Below are 24,573 nucleotides of genomic sequence, written 5' to 3' on the forward strand. Positions count from 1 at the left end.
CAATTCGTCAGTGACATGTAAAGAGAAGATAGGAACTTAATAAAAATGGTAGCACAGTTTTACATGTGTAAAATGGTTACAAAATACAGGCATACCTCATTTTATTGTTCCTCACTTTATTGTACTTCTCAGATATTGCTCAGATACTGTTTTTTATAAATTGAAGGTTTGTGGCAACCCTGCGTTAAGCAAATGTATCAGCGCCATTTTTCCAACAGCATGTGTTCTCTTCTTTGGAAACTCTCACAATATTTCAAGCTTTTTCATTATTATTGTATCTATTATGGTGATCTGTGGTCTTTGCTGTTACTTTTTGTAGTTGTTTTGGGGCACCACGGTGCATGCCCATATCAGATGATGATCTTAATAAACGTTGTACATGTTCTGACTGCTTCACCTACCAACATGTTCTCTCTCTCTCTCTCTCCCTCCCCCACCCTCCCTCTCTCTCTCCCCTCCCTGTTCCCTGAGATACAAAAATATCAAATTTAGGCCAGTTAATAACCCTACTATGGCCTCTTAAGTGTTCAAGTGAAAGGAAAAAGTTTACTTGTCTCTCACTTTAAATCAAAAGCTAGAAGTGATTAAGCTTAATGAAAAAGTTAGGTTGTCAAGAACTGAGACAGACTAAAAGTGAAGCACCTTGTGCCAAATAGCCAAGTTGTGAATGCAAAGGAAAAGTTCTTAAAGGAAATTTAAAGTCTACTCTAGTAAACACATGAGTGACAAGAAAGTGGAACAGCCTTATTGCTGATGGGGAGAAAGTTTTATGGTCTGGATGGAAGATCAAACCAGATACAACATTCCAAGCCAAATCCTAATCCAGACTAAGGCTCTAACTCTCTTCAATTCTGTGAAGGCTGAGAGAGGTGAGAAAGTTACAGAAGAAAAGTTTGAATCTAGCAGTGGCTGATTCATGAGGCTTAAGGAAAGAAGCCATCACCATCACATAAAAGTACAAAGTGAAGCAACAAGTGCTGATGTAGAAGCTGTAGCAAGTTATCCAGAAGATCTAGCTAAGATCGTTGGTGAAGGTGGCTAAATAACAGATTTTTAATGGAGACAAAACAGCCTTCTATTGAAAGAAGATGCCATCTAGGACTTTTAAAGTTAGAGAGAAGTCAATGGCCACCTTCAATGCTTGACAGGCTGACTCTCTTGTTAGGGGCCAGTGCAGCTAGAGACTTTATTAAAGTTGAAGTCAATGCTAATTTACCATTTTGCAAATCCTAGGGCCCTTAAGAATTATGCTAAATCTACTTTGCCTATACTGTCAGTGGAACAACAAAGACTGGATGACAGCACATCTGTTTATAACATGGTTTACTGAATATTTTAAGCTCACTTTTAAGACCTACTGCTCAGAAAAAAAAAAAATCCTTTCAAAATATTGCTGCTCATTGACAATGTACCTAGTCACCCAAGAGCTCTATTGGAGATGTACAAGAATATTAATGTTTTTTTCATGCCTACAACACAAGATCCATTCTGTAGCCCATGGATCAAGGAGTAATTTTAATTTTCAAATCTTATTACTTAAGAAACACATTTTGTAAGGCTATAGCTGCCATAGATAGTGATTCCTCTGATGGATTTGGAAAAAGTAAATTGAAAACCTTCTGGAAAAGATTCACCATTCTAGATGGATGCCATTGAGGACATTTGTGATTCATGGGAGGAGATAAAAATATCAACATTGACGAGAAGCTGATTCCATTCCTCATGAATGATGTTGAGAGGTTCAGGACTTCAGTGGAGGAAAACACTGTGAATGTGGTGGAAATAGCCAGAGAACTAGAATTAGAACAGGAGCCTGAAGATGTGACTGAATTGCTGCAACATTATGATAAAACTTGAACAGATGAGGAATTACTTCTGGATGAGAAAGAAAATGGTCTCCTGAGATGGAATCTACTGGTGAAGATGCCATGAATATTGTTGAAATGACAACAAAGGATTTAGGATATTGCATAAACTTAGTTAATAAAGCAAAGCAATGGCAGGCTTTGAGAGGGTTGACTCCAATTTTGGAAGAAGGTCTACTCTGGGTAAAATGCTATCAAACGGCGTGGCATGCTACAGATAAATCTTTTCTGGAAGGAAGAGTCAATTGATGAGACCAACTTCATGGTTAAAATTTCATTTTAAGAAATTGCCGGCTGGGCGTGGCGGCTCATGCCTGTAATCCCAGCACTTTGGGAGGCTGAGGCAGGCAGATCACTTGAGGTCAGGAGTTTGAGACCAGCCTGGCCAACATGGTGAAACTCTGTCTCTACTAAAAATACAAGAAAAATTAGCTGGGCGTGCTCGTAGGCACCTGTAATCCTAGCTACTTGGGTGGCTGAGGCACAAGAATCACTTGAACCCAGGAGGCAGAGGTTGCAGTGAGCCGAGATTGCGCCACTGCACTCTAGCCTGAGCAATAGAGTGAGACTCAGTCTTAAAAAAAAAAAAAAGAAAGAAAATTTCCACAGCCTTCCCAACCACCACTCTAATCAGTCAGCAGCCGTCAACATCAAGGCCACACTTTCCACCAGCAAAAAGATTACAACTTGCTGAAGGCTCAGATAATTAACGTTTTTTAGTAATAAAGTATTTTTAAATTATGTGCATTTAAAAAACATAATGCTATTGCCCACTTAATAGACTATGATATAGTAGAAATATAACTTTTATATGCACTGGGAAACCAGAAAATACATATGACTCACTTTATTGTACAATTTGCTTTATTCTGGTGGTCTGGAACCAAATCTGCAGTATCTAAAAGGTGTGCCTGCATCCAAATATTACAATAAACATGGCACTTTTCCTTGGAAAAGGTTTCCTTGGTAAAGGTTTGCTTCTGGAAATAGACATGAGAAGGGTTGCCTATTGTGAGTTATTGCGAAGTGGTGAGATGGTTGTTAGAAATCTGAGGGAAAATTAACACCAGATGTGGGTTTGTCTGGCTCATGACACGTAGTAAACTGGGATAGCTGGGAGGTGGGTATTTTTTAAAACAGTATTGAGATATAATTCACATACTGTACACATCACGTATTTAAAATATACAATTCAGTGGTTTTTTGCAACCACTAATCTACTTACTGTCTCTATAGATTTGCCTATCCTGGAAATTTGTTATAAATTGGGTCTTATAATATGTGATCTTTTGTGACTGCCTTTTTTTACTTAGCATAATGTTTTCAAGGTTTATCTATGTTATGGCATGCTTCAGTACTTCATTCCTTTTTGTGGCTGAATAATATTCCATTGTATGGATATATATCAAATTTTGTTTACCCATTTATCAGTTGATGGACATCTAGGTTCTTTCCACATTTTGCATTTTGGCTATTGTGAATAAGCTGCATCAAACATTTGTGTATAGGTTTTTTATGGACATAGGTGTTTATTTCTCTTGGGTATGCCTAAGAGAGGGGTTGCTGGGTCACATGGTAGTGTTAAGGGTTTGAGAAGCAAGCTCCAGCGTTCAAACTCTATAAAGTGCAGTTTGGTAGTATCTGTAAAAATTACAAATACACTTCTTTGACCCAGCAATTCTACTTCTTGGATTTTATCCAATAGATATACTTGCACCCTTACAAAATGTTGAATATATAAGATTACTCATTTCAGCATTGAAAATTACCTAAATATCCTTTAATAAGGGATAGGGCTAGGATAAATTTAACCCACACTGTGAAGTACTGTGCATTTGTAAAAACTAAACACATAAAAACAGAAAAAAACCCCAAAACAAAACTCTTTATTTACTGATAAGTTAGTGGAAAAAAGCAAGGTGAAAAAATGTGTACAGGATGATACCATTTATGTCAGAAGTTGTCAGAGGGCATAGATACATGTATATTTCTGGAAGGACATGCGAGAAACTGATAAAACCTGTTGTCTCTTGCGAGGGGATCTGAGAAGCTAGAGGACAAAGTAAAGAGACTTTCCACTGAATATCCTTTGCTATCTTTTGAAATTTGAACCACATTAATGTACTACCTAGTCAAAATAAAAGTTATAATGAGTTAGATTTTGCCAGTACTTAACTTTCTTCTTGCTTATGTAAAGTAGGCCTATGTCAGGAAATTGCTAGATTTCTCTGATGTCACCTAAACTTCAGTAGACTGCAAAAGTTGTCCTAAAATTTCCAACATACTGGAGAACAGCCTAGTCTCCAGAGGACTATGGCTAAAAATTATCAATTTGTAATGTAAAACATTTTATATAATATCACATAGCACATGACATGAAATAGCAATGCAAAAATATTTTAATAACTTTTAAAGGATTTTCATTATAGAGTTTCTCAGAGCAATCTAGTGAGATACTCACTTTCACCATTTTCTAGATGAAGAACCTAGAAAGCTGACAGGTTAAGTGATTTGCCCCAGTTCTGTAGCCAGGAAGTAGTAGAGTTGGGATTGGAATCTAGATAATTAGATGGTATAGAAGTTAGACGAATCCAGTAATTGAGGATCAGAAAACAGGTTCTTGCCCTGTTTTTACTTCTTAGCAGCCAAGTGATCTTAGACAAGCTACTTAACTTCACATATCCTTATATCTAATATGATTAGAATAAAACTAATATGTACTTTGCAGGGCTATGTCAGAACTGAGTGAAATGAATGAAATCAAATAGTAGGTGCTCAAGAAATGTTTGTTGAATGGATTAAAAAATGTCAGGGAACATTTTATGTATCATACTTTCAATCCTTACTGCAGTTTGTCTCAGTATTTCTTCCTAGTTTAGGTGACAGACCAAGGAGCACAGTGCATAGATAACTGTGGAGGAGGGCTGGTTTTTTCATTTAATTTAATGTGAAGTTAATTTGAACTTTGACATAAGAGAAGAATCCAAGTCTTTATGTTTCCACCATACACTAGAGTTAGTTCACTTCTTCTTAGTACTTTTGTTATACTTCCAAATTTTACTATAGAAAGCATGTCAAATTTTGAATAAGCTAGGAAATAATTAGATTAACTTGTTAAGCATTAGAGTTTGCCTTCTTAAATGTTCACTTTTAAGCAAAAATATTTAAAAATTCAAAGATCTATGGTTTTGCAGTGATAATATAAATATTCACAAAAAATTACTAGTTATACTGAAATTGCTCCAATATGTAGTTAGCATTATTCATATTGAATCACAACTTTATTTTTTAATTTTTATTTTTTTGTGTGTACATAGTAGATATATACATTTCTGGAGTACATGAGATATTTTGATACAAACATACAATGCATAATAATCACATCAGGGTATTCACATCAAGCATTTATCTTTTGTATGTATGGTTGTACAAGCAATCCAATTATACCCTTAGTTATTTTTAAATGTACAGTTAAATTATTATTGACTATAGTCACCCTGTTTTGCTATCAAATACTAGATCTTACTCATTCTTTTTTGTGCCCATTAATCACATTCTCTGTACCCCCACCCCCACTACTACGCTTCCCAGCCTATGGTAACCATCCTTCTACTCTCTATCTCCATGAGTTCAATTGTTTTGATTTTTAACTCCCACAAATAAGTGAGAACATGCGAAGTTTGCCTTTCTATGCCTGGCTTATTTCATTTAACATAATGACCTCCAGTTCTGTCCACATTGTTGCAAATGGCAGGATCTCATTATTTTTTAATGGCCAAGTAGTATTCCACTGCATGTATGTATCACTTTTTTTTTAATCCATTAGTCTGTTGATGGACACTTAGGTTGCTTCCAAATCTTGGCTATTGTGATTAGTGATGGAATAAACATAGGAGTCCAGCTGTCTCTTCAATATACTGATTTCCTTTCTTTTGGGTATGTACCTAGCAATGTGATTGCTGGATCATATGGTAGATCTCTTTTTGTTTTTTTGAGAACTGATCTCCATAATGGTTGTACTAATTTACATTCCCACCAACAGTATATGAGAGTTCCCTTTCTGCACATCCTCGCCAGCATTTATTGCCTGCCTTTTGGATAAAAGCCATTTTAACTGGGGTGAGATGATAATCTCATTGTAGTATTGATTTGCATTTCTCTGACGACCAGTGATATTGAGCACCTTTTCATATACCTGTTTACCACTCGTATGTCTTTTTTTGAGAAATGTCTATTCAGATCTTTTGCCTATTTTTTAATTGGATTATTAGGTTTTTTTTCCCTGTAGAGTTGTTTGAGCTCCCAGTATAGTCTGGTTGTTAACCCTTTGTTAGATAGATAGATTGGAAATATTTTCTTCCATTCTGTGGGTTGTCTCTTCACTTTCTTGATTGTTTCTTTTGCTGTACAGAAGCCTTTTAACTTGATGTGATTCCATTTGTCCATTTATGCTTTGGTTGCCTGTACTTGTGGGGTATTATTCAAGAAATCTTAGCCCAATCCAGTGTCCTGGAAAGTTTCCCCAGTGTTTCCTTTTAGTAGTTTCATAGTTTGTGGCCTTAAATTTAAGTCTTTAATCCATCTTGGTTTGGTTTTTGTATATGGTGAGAGTTAGGGGTCTAGTTTCATTCTTCTGCATATGGATATCCAGTTTTCCTGCCACCACTTATGGAAGAGACTGCTCTTTCCCCAGTGTGTGTTCTTGGCATCTCTGATGAAATGAGCTCACTGTAGATGTATGGATTTACTTCTGGGTTCTCTATTTGTTCTATTGGTTTCTGTGCCTGTTTTTGTGCCAGTACCTTGCTGTTGTGGTTACAGTAGCTCTGTAGTATAATTTGAGTCAAGTAATGTGATTCCTCCGGTTTTGTTCTTTTTGCTCAGGATAGCTTTGGCTATTCTGGGTCTTTGTGGTTCCATATAAATTTTAGGATTGTTTCTTCTATTTATGTGAAGAATATTATTGGTATTTTGATAGGGATTGCAATGAATCTGTGGATTGCTTTGGGTAGTATGGACATTTTAACAATATTGATTCTTCCAGTTCATGAACATGAAATATCTTTCCATTTTTTGTGTCCTCTTCAATTTCTTTCATCAGTGTTTTATAGTTTTCATTGTAGATATCTTTCACTTCTTTGGTGAAGTTAATTCATAGATATTTAATTTTATTTGTAGCTGTTATAAATGGGATTACTTTTTTATTTCTTTTTCAGATTATTTGCTGTTGGCATATAGAAATGCTACTGATTTTTGTATGTTGATTTTGTATCCTGCAACTTTACTCAATTTGTTTATCAATTCTAATAGTTTTTGGTAGTCTTTAGGTTTTTCCAAATATACGATTATATCATCTGCAAACAAGGATAATTTGACTTCTTTCTTTCCAATTTGGATGCCCTTTATTTTTTTCTCTCATCTGATTGCTCTAGCTAGGACTTCCTGAGTCACAGCTTTAATTTCAAAGAATTCTATTATTATTCAAGGAGATTGTACAAAATACGTGAATAATACATGCTTTTTCCTACTCAATAATAATTTAGAACAGAAATTAAAATTCCAATTTGAAGTTCTTATGCTGTAGTTCTAATTAATAAAAAGTATTTAAAATACTTGAAGTATCAACTGAAGATTTTAGAGCTTTAAATATTTTTATCATTGATCTTGTATTTTAATATGTAAAACACAGTAGAATTTTGTGTGTATTTTTTTAACTTAAAGACAGCCCTTTTAGTATTATTAAAATATGAACAATTCAGATGTTCAGTGTGAACAGGCTAATTTTGAATTGGCATGACATCTCAATTAGTGTTGAATCAATATAAATGTTTTATAATATTTTTAAGTGAAATAAGTTTATATATTAGTTTTTAATGTATTTATTTGCATGTTTGTAGAAAACTTACGTTGAACAGATGATAGTCATGTGAAGACAGAGAACACCAAAGCTTTGAGCTTGTGAACTGTATAGGAACTACATACTGCAAGTTAAGGATCAATTCTGATACTATTGGGATTTTATACATAACTAAAAGACACTATTTTAACAGGATTTCTCCTTACAGTAAATGTTAAGTTACTCCAGGAAAACAAAACAAAAGAATACTATTATCAAGAAACTTGGAAGTGGACAACTCATTTGGTTTCTTAAAATATTCTGCCAACTTCTTATTGGTATACTTATTAAATAATATACTCAGTTTGTACTAATTTAATTCAGTTATTGCATTGGCATTAAAATTATTTTGTTTTTGTTTTTTTTATTTGCAGACTTTCTTATAAAGGAAAGTAATAATCTGACTACTATACACCCATATAGTTCATTGAAACTTGCTTTTTGACATATCAATTCTTTTATGCTGTTATTTGAATGTTTAAGTTAGAACCTGATCACTTTGGGTGAACTAAATAGATTCCTGAATGGTACTAAACAAAAATCTTGCCAAAAGTAGTGATCTAGCCAAGGTGAAAACATTCAATAAGACCTATTTGTGTAGACAAAGATAACAGCCTCTTTTTGTCATCTTTGTATTGAAATAGATTTTATATTGAAGCAACCACTGTGGACACTAAGAGTGAAAATACAGTGAGTGACCAAAGATGTACTCATATAAAAAGTCGGTAATTTAGTATAAATGTGGGCAAAAAATTTAGTGGCAAAGAGGCATTTGTTTTAATATTCAGTGTGGAAGGAAAACATTTATATTAGAATTTTGTAAAATGCCTTTAGCCACTAGGAGGAGTTGTACAGTGTCTCTTTTTTAGATGAAGAGACTAGCAGTTCAAAAAATTAAACCTATTTAAACAAACACTGTTTTGATGACAGTGTATTTAAACCATGAGTGTTGACTATGAACTACCCTCAGGTGCCTGATACAGTGTCTGGCACATAGTAGGCACTCAAAATGGCCTGTTTACTTCAATTAATATTTGATGTAATGAATTCCAGTGGAGTCAAATAATTTGGACAAGTACTTGGAGCACAGTGTCATGAAGGTTGGTCTGTAACATTGCTTTAGTCACTTTTTAAGTTTGTTCACAGGGAAGCCATTTATTCTGAGCCCTATTGACTGTGCATATATTCCTTAACTTTGAAAAAATTAGCCAATAACCGTAGAATTCAAATAGCTTTATAATGGAAACTTATAAAATGAGACTACATCAATGTCAGTGATGCTAGAAATTAGTTAATAGAAAAGAATTTACCTATTTTTTTATCTTATTTATTACAAAATAATGTATATAAATGTTTGTAGTAAAAATTCAAACAAAAATATAGAAAGTTAAAGATCCTAGTAATGCTATCATAGAGCAATGAGCAACTACTAGCAGATTTTATATGTTCTTCGAATTTTGTATTAATTATATATATATATATATAAAATTTTAAAACAAAATAGTTAAACTAGTCATGGCTTTATAACTTTTTTCCCACTAATGTGTTATGAACATCGTTATCTGTGTGTGTGTATAATCTACCTTTTCTTGCATAGTATTCTTAGCTAGTATATCTATAAGTAACATAAAACTTCAGCTTATATTGGTTTGAATAATAAGGAAACTGATTGTGTCACATAACGGAAATTGGATGGTTCTAGATACAGATAGTCATGGTATGGCTGTGCTTCTTACCGATTCTCCCTGTTATTATCCTCAGACTGGTAGTGGGATGGCAGCAGCTTCTCTTCCTTGAGTTTTCCTAATCATTAGGAAACAGAATGGGTTCATCAGTGTTTAATTAATTAGTCTAATCATCAGGGTTGAGATGAATGTTGAGCAATTAATCATCATTACAAGTATTCCATGTACCATGATTTATTTAACTAATTTCCTATTAAAGTTTATTATCAAATTTTCATGATAATAAATAGTGTTGTTAGGTATATCTTTGTACCATATAATTTTGTATACTTGTGCAAAGGTTTTTGTAGACTAGATTACTTGAGTAACATTCCTAGATCAAAGGAAGTTGATAGACACTGTCAAACTAAAGTTCTAATTTGAAGAATATGTATATACCCACATACATATTCCTACCAATAGAGTGTAGGTTTCCCTGACTCCCCATCAGGCCTCTTTACCTCTTATCAATCTACCAGGGCTGCTACCTACAGGGATCTGCCAAGGGGGCAGACTGTGCACTATAGTAGCTTCATCTGATTTCTAAGAGGAGGCATAAGCTTTGGCCATGAATTTTTAAGTCTGATTTATAGAACCACCATTTATTAAATTTCAGTGGAATATTACTAACTGAATCACAGAGATAGCATTTATCTTACCCAGCCTCCCTGCCTCCATTCTCTCTCCTGCCTCATGTTGCAGAAAACTCAGTAGAAAATACATGCAGTCCTCAAAAGGCAGCTTCAAGACTGGGAAAATTGGGGCTAGTTAAGATAGGATGTGTTCCCATGTGAAGTATGAGCAAGAGAAAAGAAACGGCATGACAACCCTAAAAATGCACTATAGAAGAAGGAAAAAGGGCATGCAGAAGATGAAGAATCTGGCTTGAGGGAAAATGCTACCCTAGAAGCAAAAACAAACAAAAAAACCTCCACACAGTTTACCATGAAAAATAGTACTAAGGATATGAATTGAATAAATTAAGAACAAAGATGAAATCATGAAACAAAATGACGTGGAGAAGAAGACTGCAGAATTAGTGAAATAAATTGAGAATGCAAAGTTCACTATTACAGGGCATAAATTAAAAATATCAAGAAACAGACAAATCAGAAAGTCAGGTTTTAGCATGGAAGAAAGGTTTGAGCTAATCAAAATGAATGAGGGGTAAGGAGGGGGTTGGGAAGAATAAAGCATTTAGAGAAGATGTGATAAATATAGAGGAGAAACAAAAGAGATGCAAACATAAGACTAGTTAGTGCCTCTAAAATACCCAACAAAAAATGATTCAAAGATATGACAGAAGACAGTTTCCACAAATGAGGGGATTCTCCAATTTGTACATTAAAGGGACTTACTATATCAAGAAAATAATTGAATGAATTAGAGTTGTAGAACAATGTAAATAAAAACTAATACAAGCAATGGAAGTTAAACAGTGCAGGGAGGAGAAGTGAAGAAAATATAATTGTACCCTTCATATCCCCAGCTATTCTGGCTGTCCCCAGATACTGAGCCTGTTGGGTACAACCTCTTTGGGGAATAAGTTTTAAATGAAATCCTACATCTCAAACCATGAGTCCCCACCTTACACCTAGCCCCTTTCCCCTGGTTGGCCCAAAGTACTAGGAGCCAGGCTTATACCATCTAGGTAGAATATTGAAATACTTCTTTCAAGGGAAAATGGTACTGACATTTTGTGATTCTCGAAAGTCAGGTTCCTACCCCGTCCCTAGTTCTGTGCATCCCCCTGCTTGAATTATCTTACTTATGCATTGTAAGCATCCAGTCAACTGTTTAATGTTTCATTTTGTTGTTGCTATTGTTTAAAAATAGTGTTATTGAGATATAACTGTATACCATAGAATTCACTCAAAGTGTATAATTCAGTGGTTTTTAGTATAGGCACAGTTGTACAGCCATTGCCACAATCTAATTTTGGGACATTTCACCACATCAAAAAGAAACTATAACTATTAGCAGTCATCCCCTATTCCCACTCTTCTCTCCATGGCCCAGGCAACCACTACAGGAGTGTCCAATCTTTTGGCTTCTCTGGGCCGCATTGGAAGGAAAGAATTGTCTTGAGCCACACATGCAATACATTAACACTCACGATAGCTGATGAGCTAAAAAAAAAAAAAAAAAAAATGTAATCTCATAATGTTTTAAGAAAGTTTGTGAATTTGTGTTGGGCCACATTCAAAGCCATCCTGGGCCACATGTAGCCTATGGGCCGTGGGTTAGACAAGCTTACACTAATATATTTTCTATCTGTGTAGATTTGCCTAGTCTGGACATTTCATACATGGTGTTTTAAGTAGAATGAGAAGTAAAGAATCACCAGATATTTGAGGAATACCTCAAATAAAATCCAGAAATGAAAACAACAAAAAAGAAACTCAGGGGAAATAGAGGCAGTATATAAAGACAGAAGATAACTTAAAAACTTACTTTTTTTTTTTTTAACTTTATCATAAAAGGTGAACAGGAGGCAGTCAAAATGAATATTCAGAGAACAAGAAAACTTTTGGGAAATAAAAATACTATTAAACTCAACGGAGGTAGAGACAAAAGTTGAAAAGATTCCCTAGTCAAACAAAAAGGTAAAGATTGCAAAATGAATTAAAAGATAAAAGCAGAAATTAGTTCAAAATAATAGTATTCCTAGCAAAAGAGTAAGGGAAAAATTCTTAAGTGATCTGATCAAACAAGGTCTTTAAGTAGAAGACAATTTTAAGAACCAGAATACCTGAGATTTTAGATTAAGAAGGCCCATATATTTTCAGCATAGTGGATGAAAAAACACTTTAAAAAACATTTTTGTGAAATTTTTGATAACCAGGAATAAAGAGATCATTCTAAAAGCTTCTAGAGAATGAGAGAAACATGATACCTACAGAGGACAGGAAACCAGAATGGCACTGAACTTCTCAAGTGGGAATCAGAAAACAGTGGAGCAATGCCTTCCAAGTTCTGAGGCAGGGCCAGGCGCTGTGGCTCACGCCTATAATCCCAGCACTTTGGGAGGCCAAGGTGGGCAGATCACTTGAGGTCAGGAGTTCGACACCAGCCTGGCCAACAAGGTGAAACCCCATCTCTACTAAAAATACAAAAATTAGCTGGGCATGGTGGCGGGCGCCTGTAATCCCAGCTACTCGGCAGGCTGAGGCAGGAAAATCGCTTGAGCCCAGGAGGTGGATGTTGCAGTAAGCCAAGATCGCGCCACTGCACTCCAGCCTGGATGGCAGAGTGAGACTTCATCTCAAAAAAAATAACAACAACAAAAAATCCCCCACCAATTATGAGGCAGAATGATTCCCAAAAATTACAGTAAAGTCATTTTCAGACTTAAAACACCTCTAAGAATCTATTTTCCATGTACCCTTTCTCAGGAATCTATGGAAGGAGGTGCTGAAAAAGGAACTTCCTTTCTCAGGAATCTATTGAAAGAGGTGCTTAAAAAGAAAAGAAAAAGGAACATAGATGGAGGAAGTCTTGGAATTTAGGAAAGAGCAGATCCAAAAGAACTGAGAGAGGCAAAGGGAATTCACAAGATGCTCGTGAAGGGACCCCACGGCACAGCAGTTGCACAGCAGTCCTAGGTGGCTCCAAAAAGATGGAAGGAGCAGGGAGAAGAGATCAAGCATTTAGAGGTATTACTTAGCTTCTTTGGAATATTTGAAAATTATTTAATGACAGGTACATAAGCAAACAGAGGGGGGAAAAAGAGGCAGTTCTTAACATCCATGGACAATTAAAGATTATATTTACTATGAGAAAAGAAATGTATAATTGTGGTTTACTGTGTGGTTCACTGTGATTAGCAGTTTTATAATCATCATAACGTAGACATTACTATTGATTCGGTTGAAAGGAGAAGATGTTACCGTTGTAGAAGGGACATGAGTCAGGGAGAAATGTGTATGTGGAGGTAGGCAGTTTGTAGGTAAAAGGTGCTAAATCTTCTCCCATAGAAGATGGCAGAAAGTAAGTTAATCTTGAAAAATCTATACTTAACTTATGTTTTTTTTAAAAAAATTTGAGGTAAATAGAAGAAATAGCAAAAAGAGTTGAAAATATGTGCCTTGGAGCAGACATCAGGAGTGGGGAGGGATGGAAGAGGAGACTACTATTTTTATTATTAGTTTAATTGTACTCCTTTACTTTAAAGATGTCACATATATTATTTTGATAAATATGAAATTTTTACTTTAAAAAGACAGGCTACAGAGTTTTTCTATTTTTAAAAATAGGTCTTGGTTCCCTTTTTTCTACATTTATTATATGTAGGATCATAAACACCTGGCTACCACAAAATAGAGGGCAACCTCTTGGATGATCATACTTTTTATTTTAATAAACATAAGATGACCACAAGTGTTCTGGAACAATGAAAAATGTGAAGGCATGGATCTTGCCTCTTAGCCCAAGGAACTTAGAGCTTAGAGGTTTTTTTTTTTTTGAGATGGGGTCTCGCTCTGTCGCCAGGCTGGAGTATAATGGCGTGGTCTTGGCTCACGGCAACCTCTGCCTCCCAGGTTCAAGCGATTCTCCAGTCTCAGCCTCCCGAGTAGGTGGGATTACAGGTGCCCGACACTGCGCCCAGCTAATTTTTTGTATTTTTAGTAGAGACGGAGTTTCACCATGTTGGCCAGGCTGGTCTTGAACTTCTGACCTTGTGATCCGCCCGCCTCTGCATCCTAAAGTGTTGGGATTCCAGGCGAGAGCCACCGTGCCTGGCCACATAAATCTTACTGAAACATCTCTGATTGTAAAGTTGCCTTGATTAAAAACCTTCATGGTTCCTTAGTTTGACTTTAAGAATTTTCTAAAATCCTAACCCTAAATCTATCACCATGATACCATTTCACACCAATTACGATGACTGTAATAAAAAAAAGATAATGACAAGTGTCAGGAGGGTGTGGAAGAATTGGAATCCTCATACACTGCTGGTGGGAATATAAAATGATTCAGCCACTTTGGAAGAGTCTGGTAGTTAGTTCCTCAAGTGATTAAATATAAGAGTTTCCATATGACCCAACAATTCCACTCCTAGGTGTAATCCCAAGAGAGACGAAAAGATATGTTCACACAGAAACTTGTGCATAAATGTTCATAGCAACATTATTCATAATAACCAAAAAGCAGAAGCAACCCAAATGTCCATCAGCTGTTGAATGGATAAAATGTGGAATATCCATAGAAGGGAATATGATTGAGCCATAAAAAGGAATGAAATATTGATACATGCTACAACATGGATGAACCTTGAAAACATTATGCTAGGAAAAAGAAGCCAGTCACACGTTTTATGATTCCGTTTATATGAAATGTCCAGAATAGGCAAATCCAGAGAGACAGAAAGTAGCTTAGTGGTTGCCTAGGGCTGGGAGGAAGGAGAAATGGAGAGTGATTGGTAATGGTTAAAGAGTCTAGGGATGATGAAAATGTTCTAAAACTTACAGTGGTGATGGCTGCACGACTCTGTGAATATACTAAAAACCATTGATTTGTATACTTGAAATTAATGAATTGTATGGCTAGAAAGGATTGTCTAGTATAATTTTTGACTCTACTCAATAAAGCTATTTTTAAAAATCCTAACTGTGGAGACCAGCCTGACCAAAATGGTGAAACTCCATCTCTACTAAAAAAAAAGAATACAAAAAATTAGCCAGGCATGGTGGCAGGCACCTGTAATCTCAGCTATTCGGCTGGCTGAGGCAGGAGAATCCCTTGAATCTGGGTGGACGTTGCAGTGAGCCCAGGTTGCGCCATTGCATTCCAGCCTGGGCAACAAGAGCGAAACTCCATCTCAAAAAAAAAAGGGGGGGGCGGGGGGCAGGGCGTGTGGGGGCCAGGCGCAGTGGCTCACGCCTGTAATCCCAGCATGTTGGGAGGCCAAGGTTGGTGGATCACAAGGTCAGGAGTTCGAGACCAGCCTGGCCAACATGGTGAAACCCCGTCTCTACTAAAAATACAAAAATTAGCTGGGTGTGATGGCACACACCTGTAATCCCAGCTACCCTGGAGTCTGAGGCAGAAGAATGGCTTGAACCTGGGAGGCGGAGGTTGCAGTGAGCCGAGATCACTCCATTACACTCCAGCCTGGGCAACAAGAGCGAAACTCTGTCTCAAAAAAAAAAAAAATCCTAACTCTGCCCTACTTTCCCAGCCTTATTTCTCGTTCTTCCACTTGGCCTCTAGCAATCTGACTTATGTTCTCTTTTCTGCAGTGCAGCTCTTTCTCCAGTCCTCCAGTTTAAGACCTAATACTACCTATTCTTTCTAATCCAGCTGAACTTCCTCCTGTTCCATAAAATAGAAAAAGTGAATTCTTCCCAACAGAAAGTAATCTCTGCTCTCAACCTGTACCACACCTTATGTTTCCAGGCACATCACTTTATGTATTACGGTATAGAGGAGGTGTGTGTTAAATTGAAGCTTAGTCAACATTGTCAGCCACATGTAGTCAAAAATTGCCCTAGAAAATCCTTTAAATTGCTTGAACAATACAATTCCCTTTACCTTGAACTTGGCCAGTTTTTCCTTCCAACATTGGAACAGATCTCTGTTCTACTGAATGCTAGTTGAAAAAGCTGACATATTTATAGGTGTTATATGAAATAAAAAAGAATAATAAAGCCCTACAAATAGTACAAATTTGGATATATGTGATTGGCTCTAGCCTGTTCTTAGCCCTGCTTCTCAATGGAAACAAGCTAAGGTCTTATCTTGTGTAGTTGGGGAGTACGAGATGGAGGATGATAGAAGGATTGGTTTGTGAACTGACTTGTCATCATTTGGAACTTTTAAAATTCAGTGTACATTTTGCGTGTAATAATTGGCCTGTTTCTAATTAAATAAATCATCTAACAAAACAAATGTTTTCCCCCATACTATCTGGAAGAGGCTACTTTTCATTAACTTCACAGTAACTTCACCTTGCAATTTAAACAATTGAATATTTGGACCCCACTTATTGCATTGCAGTGGGCTTTTACCTGACTGTAACCAGACTCCTGTTCTACGTGATGAAGTGTTCACACTATAAGGGCCATGCTGAAACTAACACCTACTAAAAGAATGGCAGAATTTAGTCTTTCCACCTTTACACTCTCAGATGTGCACTTAGTAAATAGGAACGGTAGGCAAAATCAGATCTTTTGAAATATTTTGTTCTTGTTCTCTGCCTGTTTCTTGCCAAGTAAATTGAATTGGTTTGTATAAATGAAATGTGCTGTAAGAAAGACTAGTTGAGGCCGGGTGCAGTGGCTCACGCCTGTAATCCCAACACTTTGGGAGGCCGAGGTGGGCGGATCACAAGGTTAGGAGTTTGAGACCAGCCTGGCCAACACAGTGAAACCCCATCTCTACTAGAAGTACAAAAATTAGCTGGGCGTGGTGGCGCACACCTGTAATCCCAGCTACTCAGGAGTCTGAGGCAGGATAATCGCTTGAACCCGGGAGGCGGAGGTTGCGGTGAGCTGAGATCGCTTCATTGCACTCCAGCCTGGGCAACACAGTGAGACTCCGTCTCAAAAAAAAAAAAAAAGACTGGTTGAATAAATGATGCACCATCCATACAATGGAATACTGTTATAGCTCTTACCAAGGAAAAACAAGCAAAACTCGGTTTATAACATGATGCATCTGAGTTTTGTTTTGAAGAAATATACATATGTACATGTGATTTATGCAAATGTACATATGTACATGTGATTTATGCAAATGTACATATATCCTTCAAAACAAAATTATATGTGTATTTGTGCCTGTATAAAATATTTCTGGAAGAATATGTAATAATTTGGTAATAGCAGTTGCCTGTGGGGAAAGGAGCCAGGAGTTGATGATAGGGGTGGAAGACTTAGCTGTTTCTACAAATGCTCTTTAGCATGGTTTGACTCCTACTGCATCTATATATTATCTTTCCAATGGAAAACTTTTGTATCTTCTTACCAACTAACTATTAATAGTTCATGGTAAATATATGTCATTTTGAGATTTTCATTTTAAATTAGCAGAAAATATATGTATACTGATAATGTGTGCGAGTGCTTGTTGGATTCTCCAGCAGCTAATGTATATACCACCAATGATGTACCAATTTGTGTTTCACAGAGTTACATCCATATGGGAGAATAGTCTCCAGATCACTACAATTTCTAGTTTTGTAGGAGCATGGCTTGGAGCACTTCCTATTCCACTGGATTGGGAAAGACCATGGCAGGTTGGTTTCAGTTACTTAAAGCAACAAAATAAATGTTTGTACAATGATAGTAAAACTGATGAAGCAAACTAGTATATGTAAATTGTTCTGTTCAATTAAATAGGGATACCACTTCTATCAGTCACTGTAATCTGGGCAGCTTCTTAATGGGGACTGTCCAGTGCCACAGGCGTCCAGGTAGCCCTGGTTTTATCTTCTAGCACTATTTTTTGCACATGTACAGATGAATAAACAAGCTTATTTTGTGATTGTATATAGGCAGTTTGTTTATTGTTTTTAAAAAAAGACAGGTTCTCACTCTCTTGCCCAGGCTGGCCTCTAATGCTTGGGCCTAAACGATCCTCCTGCCTCAGCCTCCCAAGTGGCTGGGACTACAGGTGTGTGCCACCGAGCCCAGCCAGTATAGGAATTTTTAAAAACTAGGTTAATAGTCACAGAAATGTCCTATTTTCAGCTTTGATATTTATTGCCCTGGTGGTCTTATATTCATATTTTCTGAACTTAATTGATGGCCAGATTGAATGTTCATCTTGAAAGTTTTAGAAGCAGATAGCAAGGTAATTTTTGCAGCAGTGGCCTGTGTTATCAAGAAAGCTCACAAACATCAGATTTTTTGTCTTGTATCACAGTAAGATAAAGCTGATATGCTAGGTAAAGCACTGTGAGGTAAGTGCTCTTTTTATACCCATTTTACAGATGAGGAAACTGACACCTAGAGGGTATGTAACATTCCCAAGGTCACTGAACTTACAGTGATGACTGTATCTTTGTCTTAATATTAATGACTTTGTAGTATGCCATTATATAGTTCCTTTAAAACTTATTTAACAAATTCACTATTGATCATTTAGATTATTGCCAGTATTTTATGATAATAAACACTGCTGTGATAAAATCTTTGAATCTATAGCTTCATGAGTTTTTCTAATTAGTTTCATAGAGTAATTACTCCCAAAAAGAATTATGGTATTAAAAAATAAATGTGCTTTCTTTTTCCAACATGAAGAGAATTTTTTTCTGATCACAAAGATAATGTATATTTATTTAGAAAATTTAAGCAATATTAGTAATTCTAAGGAAGAAAGTAAAAATTACTTTCCTCCCCAACCACCCAGAGGAAACCTCCATTTGCTTTTGGTGATAATTTTTGCAGCTGTCTCTCTCCGTGCCTGTAACTATAATCATGTTATTTTTAATCTGCTTTTTCGCCTCAGCAGTATATTATGGAGCTCATTCTATGTCAATGAAAACTTACATATATGTAATATTCAATTATTTGTGTAAAATATTGTACCAGTTTTTTATTAAAGAACATTTAGGTCATTTCCTATTTTACTATTATTAATATTTTATTATCAAATATGGTCATTATCATACTTAAACGTACATCTTTGCATATTTGTCCAATTTTCTCTGTCCTAGTTAATGAATTGATGAATTAAATCTTTGATACATACCTCATTTGCCAAATGTGGGATCCAGATTGTGTGCCTTGCACATAACTGCCTACCTTTAGCTCCATTCTTTGTGCTTTCAGTTAGATGTTGGGTCTCCCTGAAAGTCAAATTGTTCTTTCATGTTTAGTAAGTCTGGTAGGTTTGCCCTTCCCTGATTTAACTCTTCATCACCATATTAGAGAAATCCTTGGAGGTTTGGGGTGTGTATCATCACAGATACCCATCCCAAGTTTTTGATGCTAGGAAAGGTTTCTTAAGTTGACATCTTATAGAAGTCATCCATACTTGATGTCATTCAACAGAGTGTCAGTGATTTCTAAATTGGAGGACAATCAAAATCATTGAAAAGTATACACAGAAAATTGTTTGAAACTGTGTAGACTCATTACTATCAAGTAATGCAATTAAATCTAAATAGAAAGTATTGATAAAGTACTATGGGACATCAGCTTTAATAAGTTGGTAAGATAATATATAATAAACGTATCATTTTGTATATGATGCAGTACTTTAGGGTGTAAAGGTTTGATATACTACACATAATTTAAGTCTTTTCTGTTTACAAGACAGTGCAGAAGTAGAAACTGAACTAAGGGGAATGAATATATGTGCTTTATAAAATATGTGTTTAGGTTTGCTTAGAAAATATGTATCTTAATTATTTACAGTTCAATCACCCATTTTGGGATTGTTCAGGCTTTTAGCTGATGACCCATTTTTCTACCTCAGTGCTTGTTAACAATAAGGATGAACTAGATCCAAATCGATGGTATGACTTTTTAAATTAATGTAAAGTTTCTATTTGAATTACTGACTTTTTAAAAAGATTTTCTAGCTAGCTGGAAATTAATTTAATTTTAAATCTAATTTAAATACATAACAAGTGTTGGTTTCCATTAAGAGCGTTTCATTCAGCTGGAATATTCCTGGCCGTGTAATTATCTTTACTATTGGGCTGTTTTTAGAATATTCCAAGTTAATGACCCACGTATTCACTGTAAACCTTTTAAATTATGAAATGTATTGTTGAGGGAATGATAGAATTGATGTATAATTAAAAATCTTTTATTCATATAGCAATCATCTGCCCCTTGCCCTTTTAGCAGTTGTTTACTAATAAACTAAAGAAATGAGGTTTTTTTCACTTCTTATTTCCAGCAAACAAGTTTGTTTGTTTTTTTGTTATTGTTATTTTTTAATAATTCTAACTCCACAGAACAGCATCTCCCAGAGAAGCAATAAATCAGATAAGGGAATATGGCATTTTCTAAAAGTGGAGATGTTGTTAGAGCAAAATTTCATGAGAAGACAATACAGTATACACTTTATTATCTAAAATAGAACATGTATTAAGAAGAGATTCTTTGGTTTTTTGTCCTCGCGATAGTTTGCTGAGAAACACTGCATGTTCTCACTCATAGGTGGGAATTGAACAATGAGAACACATGGACAGAGGAAGGGGAACATCACACACTGGGGACTGTTGTGGGGTGGGGGAAGGGGGGGGGATAGCATTAGGAGATATACCTAATGCTAAATGACGAGTTAATGGGTGCAGCACACCAACATGGCACATGTATACATATGTAACAAACCTGCACATTGTGCACATGTACCCTAAAACTTAAAGTATAATAATAATAAAATTAAAAAATAAAAAAGAAGAGATTCTTGTTCTGTGTTCCTTGTAGCCCAATACAGATTTGGTCTGTTTGTGGTAAAGCAAGCTTTTCTGGATTGTGTTCTGGTTTTATTTATATTCCAGTCAGAGAAACAGGAATATCTTGTTAAGCAATTATACCTTTAAAAACACACACATGCACACACACACAAAACCCCACAAAATCTACATGTTTTATTTCAGTTTTCTTTACTTTGAACTCAAATCATTGTATAACATTCCTGAGACCAAGCATAAGATTATAGTGATGTGGATTCTGTAATGAGCTGTTTCAAGCATATTTTTATGTTTAAAATAATTTCTTCATTAAATGACTGGAAAGGCCCACTGAAAATACGTGATCTCAATGAAAAAGCTTTTTAACTTAGTATAAATCTTAAGTGATTTTAAATAATGGCAAGTGATGAAAGATTAGGCCTCTTTATAGTTGGAGGAAGCCTTTCTTTTGTAGAAGGCAGCAAGAGGATGTGGTTAAAGAGTATATGGTAGGGTAGATATCCATTATACTGTTGGTCATCTTTGTTGTTGTTTTAATATTTGAAAGTCATCTTCTTGCCTCTCCCTTAATTATTTGCCTTAAAATCTCAGCAAGAAAACAAATATTTGAATTTCCCATAATCCAGATAGCCTTTTTCATCTTCTAGAGAAAGCTTATAGTTGCTGACAAAATAAATACTTGGACTAATGAAAACCTTTGTATTTTATAATTTGATTCTTTATCTGCTGTAACTAAATAGCTAATCATTTAAGTATTTGTTGTTATTACTGTATGCAAAGCATATGTTCTGTGTAAGTAAGTACAACAGATACTTAAATACACCCGGGACTGGAATTTAATTATTTAATAATTTAGATTTGAACTGTGATTTAGATTTAATATGCTGTAACTATTTCATAGAATATGTAGCTATGAGGTTTTTCATCTGGAAAATGTCTTACCAAAACATGGCTAGTATTTCATGTTATAAAAAATTAGTGGAAGGTTAAGAAATATTGTTGGTTATTCTGAGCACAGGAAATTGACCGTAAGGTTTTTAAACTCACAGGTTTTATTAATGGGAGGTAACATGATGATTAGGAGTTCTGGCATCAGATTACTGGGTTGAAATCCTGGCTCTGTCACTTGCTAGTGAGGATGAAATAATAAAATCCCTCTAAAATGCCTAGCTCAGCACCTGACACGTGGTTATTACTTAATTAATGTTACAGGCATTTGTGACCTAGAAAAGACATAGTTTAATGACTATATTTTTAGCCTTCAAAAAATGCAAATTCCATTATTTATTTGAGTTCTCATATATTAGAGAATGTTAATTGTCTCAGTTTGTTGTTTTTTCTGCCCAGCAGTCTTTCAGTTGGTAGAGTGGACTGTTAATTTATCTATTTCTCTGGTATTTAGTTATGCCAGTTTAGGGTATTTGGATTTCACATAATTTTCAATCCTGTCTGACATTTCTGATGACAGTAGAAAGAAAACGTAGCATTTGTAGATCTCTCCATGTACCCTGCATGGGGCTTGGCACTGTCAAACGAGTAACTTAATCCTGACAACCGTAGTGCAAGGTAGGTTTTACTCCCATTTTATACACTAGAAAGCCCCAGTGTGAGAGGGGAGGAGTACACATCTTGCTTAGCATTACTCAGGTGGGAAGAGGGAGACTTAAGATTCACATGACAGCCCCACTGCACCATGATTCTTTTCATTGCTGGAGACTAAAACATGGCTTTTCTTTTTAAAAAATGGTCATAGCTTAGGTCTCTTTGGAATGCTAAAGTACTTATTATATTTCATTTCTTTCCCCACATTGTTTTCATTAAATGCCTTGACCATTGTGGTGGTGTCTGTATTTTAGGCTGTAACTTATTTGTAGGAGAATATTTAAAGCTAATATGCAATGCTTTTGTCCCTAACAAATCCCCACATGCCTTTAAACTGTGGACTTCAGTGCTACAATCTTTAAAAAGATTTGAACCAAGTAAGTCTCTTCTAGGATGCTTATTTCTTACGAAGGTAAAAAGGAAAATTGATATAAAGTATTTTAAATAACTGAATTCAGAGATTTTGAATTTTAGACACCTGAGATTGTGTTTGAAACAATTTAAAGTTGTTTTAAAATATTTGTACTTATTCCCATCAGACACCAGATAAATGAGGCATTGTTGTATTAAAAAACTTTGGGGTTTTTTTTTCAGTTTTACCAGGTTAGAAATTTAGTATTTGTGAAATATGTATATTCATTTCCTAAAGTCACAGATGCCACAGATAATTCTTTCATAAGTTGAAATTAGGAATCATAGGATTATAACTACATGAATTACTGCAAAATGCTGGAGGGAGATTAAAACTAAGATTATGGATTTGATTGATTGAAGAGCTGCAGGTTTTTACGTTAATTGGTATTTCCATTACCAAAAGGATGATACTGTGTTTTAGACCAAAATAAAATACTCATTTATATGAATATGGTTTATATGTTTCAAGCATGAGAAAAATGTGTTAACACTTAACTGGCATGAAATGGTTTTGGATTTAAAAGGCGTGTTCATTGTAGGGTAATCATATTGATAATGCTCTGCTAACAGGACTTTCATGTGAGAGAGAATAATGCTGGCCAAGTTAACTCGTTTGCATGAGTTGTGACCAGGACCTTTTAGTGTCATTTTGACAAGAATTCCAGACCAGGAACTACACACCCCTTCGCAAATAACTCTTCCTAAAGTAGTATTCTTAGTCACAGGAGAGTGTATACATGGATGAGTGCAGATTTTTAACTAGAGAAATGTATCCCAATGAGTAGATTCATTTGTGCATGTATTCCTGTATCAGACAATAACATTTACCTTAGGAATATCTGGAAAAACATACTGTTCAAGACCAATTTTGGAGGAGAATATAAATGATTATTTATAACCAGTAGGTCAGCAGGCTTTGAAAGATGAACTCTCAGTCATGCAAATGCAAATTTGTGATAAGCACAATCAACAAAACAAACATTGAAAAGTAGCTCATGGGAGATTGAGAACTGGATTTTATCTTCCTTTTTATCTCGAGAGAGAGACAGTAATCCTAATGGTTGTGAGTTGTTCTAAATGTCTGTAGGTATTCTGATTTGCAGATAGGTCAGTTTCTCCATATTACCTGTGACAGTGTAAATCTCCCCCAAAATTATAAATAATATTTATTATATTGGAACACATTTTTAAGAATTTATACTAAAATGTATCCAAAATTAAATAATTTAATCTTAGTTTACACCTTTAACTGCTGGGTTAAGGTAGGGGCTCAATAAATAGTTTTGAATGAATGGAGTCATTCATATGAACCTTTAAAAATTAACACAAATGCCTACTAATGATTAGTTTAAAACCACTATCTGTACTTAAAATTTTGTTTCTTAAAATTTATGAAAAATGACAGCAGCAGGGAATCATTCCTCCTTCTGAGGTAAGGCTACAGATGGTTAACGTAATGCCAGTATGTTGTACAGCTCCTGAATTTGCTCTTGTAACAGACATTTCACATGAAGAACAGCATGTATTAAAGATGATTGCATTATGGCTGGGCGCGGTGGCTCACGCCTGTAATCCCAGCACTTTGGGAGGCTGAGGCAGGCGGATCACGAGGTCAGGAGATCCAGACCATTCTGGCTAACACATTGAAAATCTGTCTCTACTGAAAATACAAAAAAATTAGCTGGGCGTGGTGGCAGG

At 35.5% G+C, this 24,573-nt stretch overlaps 1 protein-coding gene across 2 annotated transcripts in view; it reads left to right on the forward strand.

The window, feature by feature from the left end:
* The window catches only part of PIGF (phosphatidylinositol glycan anchor biosynthesis class F), a 36,174-nt gene that overhangs the window by 6,904 nt on the left and 4,697 nt on the right, over window positions 1-24,573 (forward strand). For both annotated transcript variants that reach the window (XM_032178587.2, XM_058428148.1), the window contains exon 5: window positions 17,616-17,724. In XM_032178587.2, coding sequence (XP_032034478.1) covers window positions 17,616-17,724 — 109 coding nt within the window. The remainder of the gene's footprint in view (window positions 1-17,615; window positions 17,725-24,573) is intronic.

This window comes from Hylobates moloch, unplaced genomic scaffold (genome assembly GCF_009828535.3).
Source record: "Hylobates moloch isolate HMO894 unplaced genomic scaffold, HMol_V3 SCAFFOLD_15, whole genome shotgun sequence".
In the NCBI taxonomy this organism is placed as follows: domain Eukaryota; kingdom Metazoa; phylum Chordata; class Mammalia; order Primates; family Hylobatidae; genus Hylobates; species Hylobates moloch.